The 9,069-nt window shown below is 35.3% G+C and overlaps 1 protein-coding gene across 1 annotated transcript in view; it reads right to left on the bottom strand.

The window, feature by feature from the left end:
- Positions 1 to 4,842, bottom strand: part of LOC120349748 (HEAT repeat-containing protein 3-like) — a 12,759-nt gene extending 7,917 nt beyond the window's left edge. The window contains exon 1 of the mRNA XM_039420314.1: positions 4,722 to 4,842. Coding sequence (XP_039276248.1) covers positions 4,722 to 4,842 — 121 coding nt within the window. The remainder of the gene's footprint in view (positions 1 to 4,721) is intronic.
- Positions 4,843 to 9,069: the final 4,227 nt, after the last annotated feature.

Genomic DNA, 9,069 nt, shown 5'->3' with positions numbered 1-9,069 from the left:
TCCTCCAGCTCGCTGCCGAACTGCCGATTGTTGCCGAAGAAGCGAACTCGTCCCGAGTGCTGAGTCGCGCTTCTGATCACCTCCATCCACCTGTCGCCGCCGCCGCCGCCGCCGCCGCAACATTCAAACATCATACAACCAAATTCATTGAAAATGCGAGATAATTCATGGACATATTAATCTGGTGTGATAGAGGTCTCCATGACCATGTAGAGTGACAGGTCCTGCATGACCAGCTCGATAGGTCCCCCCCATTGACGCCCCTAATGCTGGTGGGCGTGGCCATTAGTCATGTGACTGAACAGTGACTGAACTGTAACTGAACAGTGACTGAACAGTAACTGAACAGTGACTGAACAGTAACTGAACACTGACTGAATACTATGGAATGCTATTATGTTAAATATAACTAGGAAAAAATATTCCTTGTGATACAATGATTTGATCACACTCTAGAATTCTGAAAGCATACATGCTACCCAGAGGATATCTCATTACTGTTTGGATATTCAAGCTCCTTGTATATTCTATAGAATAATCACTTCTACTTACATTACTAAATGTGGGTGAAGAGGATTTGAGGAATAAAAATCAGCAATTCATTGCTATTTTTATTGAACATATGCTATTTTATTGAAGATCAAAATGGCTGCCATGTGTCCTAGGATATTTTTTCAGAAAGAGAAGTTTGTGGCTGTGCTGCAATGTGCTGAAACCTCAGGTCCTAGAACTGAACCTGGCAGATGTGTCTTCTATAGCTCTTGACTGGACACTGATGGTCCTCCCACTGTTGTGAACACTATATATACACTCCAGAGTGAGTGGGAGACCTTCTGATTTATTTTTATAATTTTTATTTATTTTTGATTTTTCATTATTAATTTTTTTTTATTTTCATTTTTTTTTTTTCATCATTACTATTTTTATTTTTTTTCTACATTTTTCCTTGACCTTGACCTTGACCTAAGGTTAGGTTGGGTTAGGTTTGTTAGGTTGGGTTGAAAATGTTTTCCTAAGTTAGGTTAGGTTAGGTTGGAAATTTTTTCCTAATTCAGGGTAGGTGGCGTATTCTGGCGCAGTGCACTAGAGTCGCCATTCTATATCTACTGCACTGAGGGCCCTTTTTAATAACTATTGAACTCATGTGTCAATCTTACACAATTATTGATGGCGGCCTGGATTCGTCTCCTGTGTCCTAAGCCTTTTCTGGTGGGCTGCTGTCGTCCTCTTCAGTGGGAATACTTGAATTTAACAACTCATATCACTGAGTTATATTAATTTTATTTTTAATATATCAATCAAAACTTAAACCTTTAAAAATTATTTAATGTACAACAAGGGATTCAGTCTTATGCTCTCATAATTGGTGGGTGTCCCTGGTGACCTCTGGCAAGCAAGTGGGTATGAGTCTTCCCCTATTCTTTCTCAACGATACTTCCGACTTTCTAATTTGCATAAAATTTAAATATTCTCTCCCATTGGTGGATTTTAAATACTCCATGATGACGTAATTTGGTACTGTCAAATAGTCCATAACATAACAGCATATTACTATTCATTTGTTGAATATTTTAGTCTTAAACTCTTATTTTTTATCTTCACTACATAATTTTGTATATTCTATAACAATAACAATTTTTTTATAATTTTTATAAAGACCACGTGGAGATTTTGAATTAAATCATTTTTAGCACCAGTCAAATACTGCATTATGATTGGTACATCCCTAGACTACAATATGTATTAATGCAATTAATTGAATTGAATCCCATTTCCTTTATCTTTTTGTTTTTTTTTTTATTATTTACGTTCCTGCTCAATTATATAATCAAAATTTTTGTGTTTTCCTAATTGTTTTTGGCGACATTTATTTGTCATACTAAATCCTCTTATCCTAGTCTCAGTGAATGCTGCCTAGACACAATTAATTTGCTACAAGGTGTCTGGCTAATTTTCAAATATACGGCTTGACTGATTACTAAGGTCGCCGACAAGCTAATGTAAAAGAACCTAACCTCAAACATTATTATTAAATAATTACAACAAGACTTTTATTTTCATTTGGCTGTTAATAATCATAGCCTTGAGAGCCGTTATTATCTTATCTCTAAACAATTGATACTGTAACTGGTGATAACATTTTCCAGCTTCTTGTGCTGAGACCTAACAATTTTCTTTCAATATTAGTTTTTGGTAAACACCCAAAAAATATTGTTACAACTTACAAAACATTCATATCAAACTCTCTCAAGTATGAATTTTCCGATAAATGAAGAAATTGCATAGAAAACTAAATGAAAAACTGGAGAAGAGAAAAATATTACACGGACCTGTGGAACAGATGTAAACAATGTAAATAAAGGGCATTGGAATAAACATTATTCACAACTTTGTATAACCGTAATTTCTCAATGCAATATAATGCTGTATAAAGTCAACATTGATGTTTAGATGTACATTGTGAGATCATTATGGAGTCTCCTATTTATAAATAGTGAGGAAAGGCCCATTAGTCCTACTTGTGGTTGTAAGTAACGCAGTGAATCCTCTATAATGGGGGTATCCACGATCTTTGTGTTATCAAGTTGAAGTGTATGTTGAGTCAGTTGCAATTCAGCTGAATTCTATTCCAATGTACTACTATAGCAACTGACTCAACACATGACATTTTAACTCGATAACACAATATTGTGAATACCCCTATAGAATAATAAGAATATGTTGACTTTCTAATGATATTATTCTTAAAGAATAATCAATGAGCCCCAAATAGCACGTTATTTGATCTAGAAACTTGCCATCCTGGCCTATTTTTACTTTCCTTGCCCTATTACCATAGGTAAGGAAAGTATTGCTTTCCGGAAAAATTAAGGTACCCCAATTTCTAAATTTCTATACGTTTCAAGGTCCCCTGAGTCCAAAAAAGTGGTTTTTGGGTATTGGTCTGTATGTCTGTATGTGTGTGTGTGTGTGTGTGTGTGTGTGTGTGTGTGTGTGTGTGTGTGTGTGTGTGTGTGTATGTGCATGTGTGTATGAGTGTATGTGCATCTGTGTACACGATATCTCATCTCCCAATTAACGGAATGACTTGACATTTGGAATGTAAGGTCCTTACAATATAAGGATCCGACACAAACAATTTCGATCAAATACGATTCAAGATGGCGGCTAAAATGGTGAAAATGTCAAAAACAGGGTCTTTCGCGATTTTCTCGAAAATGGCTCCAACGATTTTAATTAAAGTTATGCCTAAAATAGTCATCGATAAGCTCTATCAACTGCTATAAGTCCCATATCTGTAAAAATTTCAGGAGCTCCGCAACATCTATGCAAAGTTTGATTTTAGATTCTCAATATTATCAGGCTTCAGATACAATTTGAACAAAACATTTTGAGTGGAATAGATTGAGCATAAGAATCTCTACAATTAATGTTCAGTAACATTTTCACCTAAAATTAAAAATAAGCTCGAAATTCAAGAAAATGTGATTATTCAATTGCAAACTGTTGGCAACGGTTGATTCTATTAAATTATTCACTATGAAGAGATAGCCGACCTCGTGTGTCTCCAGCGTTATTGCCCTGTCACCAGCTGGCCCAAATCTTTGAATAGTAGACATGAGATGCGCGGGAACACTAGCGTCAGGTGATCAATTTTCATAACGGAAAGGAAAGTTGTGTGAGTGCGCCACACCAGATTTTATCAATAGCAGTTCAAGCCTCAAATAGATTAATCCATAGTTGTATCAGTCTATGGTAGCATTTGAGTCAGTTGGTGGTTGTAACCAAATTTATAGTTGGATTTCAATTGATAATACAGGCCTATAATCACATAGAAATATCAAATAGAATTTTCTTGACTCTCCATTACCGTACATAAAAATATATTTTATATGTTCTATTTGACTTGTTCTCTTCTACCAGATTTGGTGGAAAAATTCTGGAACTCAGTTGTTTGTTGTGTACCAAAATTTTGAGTTATTAAATAGAATTTATTCTATCTTAAGTAAGTAATTTTCAGTTCCCATAAAGATAGTAATTTATTCTTGTTCATTGGCAACTTAGCCAGCATTTCTAAAATCATTATAATTATGATCAGAATCTTATTAAAGTCCTTGGTTCCCACGATCCCACTTGGAATTATCTATTCTCACGACAGATTTAGACGCCAGAAGTATGCTGAATCAATCCCATAATTCTAAACTTGCAAAAGGGAAATAACTTTTCTCTCCTAGTTTCCTTCTTGCTTGAACGTATCACCTTCCTTATTTACTGAGGAGAAAGAGAGTGGGCGAAGAGAAATTCACAGGCGATCGGGTAAATATTTTAAAGTTTTATGGTAGAACTGATCAGTCTGGAAGCCTCTGAAAACTAGGAGAGCGATCATTCTAATCCCATCTGTCATAGTGTTAACTGTTTCTTGAGATTTTCTTTTAATTTCCAGTAATGTTTCGTTTGGGGGTACATTCTCATTCTCTCCAGGAGAATTTAATTGATTGTCCAAGTAAATCGGACATCTTTTGAAGTTACTTTAAATGTAGGCTAAGAGTAATATTTAGAAGTAAAGTCCCCCTTTTGAGAATACAGTAATAATGGGATAGCTTGAATTAATAAATGACGATTGATTGATTCCTCTATACTTTGGATCTTCAATACCCCTTTTGGGTTTCTGTATCGGGCCGAGAATTTTCATTGTAAAAGGGCCGGCGACTTCTTCCAACCATGGATGGAATCGTACGTCTTGAATGCTGATGAGGAGAGAACAAGACTAGCTCCCTTTTGGATCTGTTGCCGCGACGCCTGAACAATCCTGGAGGACGACCAATCATCTTCACCCTTCATCCATCTCCGCCTGGGACGTGACGACATCGAGTTTCATATACACTAAAGACCCCCTAACAATGATCTGAAGTCAAATTCTCTGCTCTCTCTCATGTATGCTCAATGTAAGCCAGCGCCTGGACTAAGCCGACCTCGTGTGTCTCCAGCGTTATCGCCCTGTCACCAGCTGGCCCAAATCTTTTAATAGTAGACATGAGATGCGCGGGAACACTAGCGTCAGGTGATCAATTTTCATAACGGAAAGGAAAGTTGTATGAGTGCGCCACACCAGATTTTATCAATAGCAGTTCAAGCCTCAAATAGATTAATCCATAGTTGTATCAGTCTATGGTAGCATTTGAGTCAGTTGGTGGTTGTAACCAAATTTATAGTTGGATTTCAATTGATAATACAGGCCTTTAATCAAATAGAATTTTCTTGACTCTCCATTACCGTACATAAAAATATATTTTATATGTTCTATTTGACTTGTTCTCTTCTACCAGATTTGGTGGAAAAATTCTGGAACTCAGTTGTTTGTTGTGTACCAAAATTTTGAGTAATTAAATAGAATTTATTCTATCTTAAGCAAGTAATTTTCAGTTCCCATAAAGATAGTAAATTTATTCTTGTTCATTGGCAACTTAGCCAGCATTTCTAAAATCATTATAATTATGATCAGAATCTTATTAAAGTCCTTGGTTCCCACGATCCCACTTGGAATTATCTATTCTCACGACAGTATTAATAATTAGTAGATTTGATTATAATTGGATAACATGGCGGTTACACTGGAGATAGTGAAAACGGCATTTACAAGTAACTGTGTAATTAAGTCATTTTTGTCTCATAAAATTAACCCGGATGTATTAGTAAAAGATGAACTTCTGTTTAAATTGGAAATCCTAGGTTTAGATAGATCGGAAATGCAAAGTCAGACAGTTGATTGTCTGAGAACTTTGTTTAGACAAAAGATCGCTGACCTCACTGAACGTAGACAAGTGTCCTATGAAACGTTAAGATCTCATAGCACAATAAAAGAAATTAGCTCTCGAATTCTATATTTATTGGAAGAAATTGAATCAATGTCGGAACTGACTAGAAAAGAAATTGTGAAATTAGAATCGAAGACTCTTCATTTCATTTCAGTGATTGAACAATCTTTGAAAGCCTTTCCAACAATAACACCAGATAAACAAGGAAAATCAATGACCTTGTTGTATGAAATGATAAATATGTTGCCTTCTATCATTGCTCGTACTGTAGATTTGCAAAGTAAACAAGTTAAGAGTAGGCCTCCTTCTCCAGCTAATATGAAATCGCCTAGTGCATTCTCGTTTCCAAATACATCAAATATTGTAGTTTCAAATCAACCAGGTACAAGTAAACTATTGAATATACCTTCTGTGAACATAATAAATTCGCCAACTGGAGAGGTGAATGCAGCTGCAGGCCCTGACAATAATATAATTTTGAGTCAAAATCAAAATCAGGTACAACATTCAATGTATTCAAAAATACATAACCCCATTGAATCTTTGATTAAAAATTTGAAACCTACTGATGGTCTGAACATTCATGATTTGTTATCATTTCTAACAATTGCACTAAAAATTCAGTCATTTTCTCAAATAGATGACGGCCAGATGCTAAAACTATTAGTGCCATTCACAGTTGGGCCTCTATGCGATAAAATCAGTATGGCGATCAATTCAAGTCACTCTTTTGATAAATTTCACCAGGAAATTCTGAACTATTTTGTACCACAGAGACTTATGTCAACAATGGTCAAAGATCGATTTTATTGACTGCAAGCGCCGGTTGAGCCTATATCAGCTTACGTGGTGTCAATAAAAGAGAGTGCTTTGCTATTGAGATTGGAAAAATCAGAAGCTGAAGTCGTATCTACAATATTAAGTGGTCTGAGTCCTCACGAAAGGTCAAGGTTAATTTTCATGAACAAACCTACAACTCTAGCCCAATTAGATGAAATCTGTATCCAGGCACAAAATTTACATTTTGCAGACATCGAGAGAGATGCTTTCTATAGGACTAATAGGGATAATAACAATACACCTCAATTTGAAAAGAGACCCATAAATAACTATCCCAACAGAGGATACAGGCAGGGATTTGTATGCTATAAATGCAATGGACCCAATCACATTGCAAGAAATTGCACTAAGAATTTAAACTCCAACCTAGACTCATCAACAAAAAAAAACTTAGTGTCAAAAATAAATAAAGTAGAAAAACAATCAAAAATTTGAATCAATGAAAAATAAAATTTCTAATTCTAAGAAACGTTTCATTCAAAATTTGCAAAGAAAATCTGGAAATAAAGTGTGTGGGATGATTTATGCTAACAAAGCTCTTCTTCTTCCCTTTGTACCAGCGAATTTCAATAATGGTGAAACTACATTCCAATGTCTAGTTGACTCTGGTTCAGCGTTTTCAATAATAAAAGCCTCCACACTTCAGGAAATAATTAGCAGTAATAAACTTAAAGAAATTGAGATCATTGAAGATCAAGTTATTTGTTCGACTGCAGACTCTTCTAAATTAGTTATGAATAGGTCATGCATTTTGAAAATTAAAATAGAAATATTCTCATGGAAATTCCGATTTTTAATTGCTGATAACTTGCCAGTTGAAATAATTTTGGGATGTGACTTCATAGAGCACTCTCAAATCCTTGTGAATTTAATAAGAAGAAACTTTTCCTTTGACTTCAGTCCTCACTTGAAATTTCCTTCAATTAATAAAGATTTTTCTAACAATTCCGAAATTCAAGTTCATAATATCATGGAGAGACTGGCTCCAATGGACTTATCGCATTTGAGTTATTTTGATAAGAGTAGTCTAGAGAAATTGATCAGTAAACACGCAGATGTTCTGACTGAGAAAATTGGATCAACCGATCTAATAAAATATGATATTAAATTAACATCCAACAAGGTTGTCAGATCTCAACCGTATTCCATGAATCCAATCAAGTTAGAATATCTAAGAAAAAAGATTCAACAGCTACTAGATGAAGATATAATTGAACCCTCAACATCGCAGTACTCGTCACCTTGTTTATTGGTGCCCAAACCAACTCCAAATTCTTATCGTTTGTGCATTGATTATCGTCGCCTAAATAAGGTAATAGAGTTACAGTCAGCTCCATTAGGAAATATTCACGAATGTTTTCATTATTTTTCAAATGCTGAGTGGTTTTCGTGCATTGATTTGACTAGCGCTTATAACCAAATCCATTTGACTGAAAAATCGAAGCATCTAACAGCGTTCATAACACCATTTAACTTGTATCAATTCAAGCGTTTGCCATATGGAATCAGTTGTGGATCAGCTGTTTTGACCACTTAATGCAGAAATTGTTTGGTGACTTGCGTTTCAAGGGATTATTTTTTTATTTGGATGATTTGATTATATATACTGACACTCTCGAAAATCATTGGAAATTATTAGATGAAGTTTTCTGTAGATTAAAACGATCAAACCTGACAGTGAACCCTCAGAAATGTAACTTTGCTGCTAACAAGATCAATTTCTTAGGTCATTTGGTTTCTCATAATAGTATTTCGATCGACCCAGAAAGAACAAAACCAATTGTTAATTTTCCTGTTCCAACTAAAGTAAAAGGAATTGAACGATTCTTGGGAATGGTGCAGTTTTTCTCTAAGTTTATCCCCAACTTAGCACAGATTTCAGCCCCATTGAATGCCTTGAGGAAGAAAAATGCGAAATTCATATGGGATGATGAATGTCAAAAATCGTTTGATAAACTAAAACAGATTCTTTCACAGCCTCCGCTTCTAAAAATGCTTCTTCAATTGCAATAGGATGTGTGTTGGGTCAGATGCAAGATGGAGCTTTTGCCCCAATCGCTTATGCATCACGTACCCTATCACCATTAGAACGAAAATATTCCACCTATGAAAAGGAAACTATAGCTGCACTTTATGGAGTTGAGAAATTCAAATATTTCCTTGAACATACAAAATTCATTCTGAGAACTGATTGTAATGCACTGCAATTTGTCTTGAACCACCCAAAGCAACTTGGTAGGATAGGGAGATGGGTTCTAAGGTTATCTGCCTTTCAGTTTACTACAGAGCATGTGAAAGGCGTTGACAAAAAGGTCGCCGATTGCTTAAGCCGTATGTTTGAAGACTCTCCTCCCGAAGTAATAGAACAGAATTTATGTAGTATAAATTTAGTAGATTTTCCACTCAGTTTCAC

The sequence above is a fragment of the Nilaparvata lugens genome, chromosome 2, assembly GCF_014356525.2.
Source record: "Nilaparvata lugens isolate BPH chromosome 2, ASM1435652v1, whole genome shotgun sequence".
Classification (NCBI taxonomy): Eukaryota; Metazoa; Arthropoda; class Insecta; order Hemiptera; family Delphacidae; genus Nilaparvata; species Nilaparvata lugens.
This window is presented reverse-complemented; position numbering and strand designations above follow the sequence as displayed.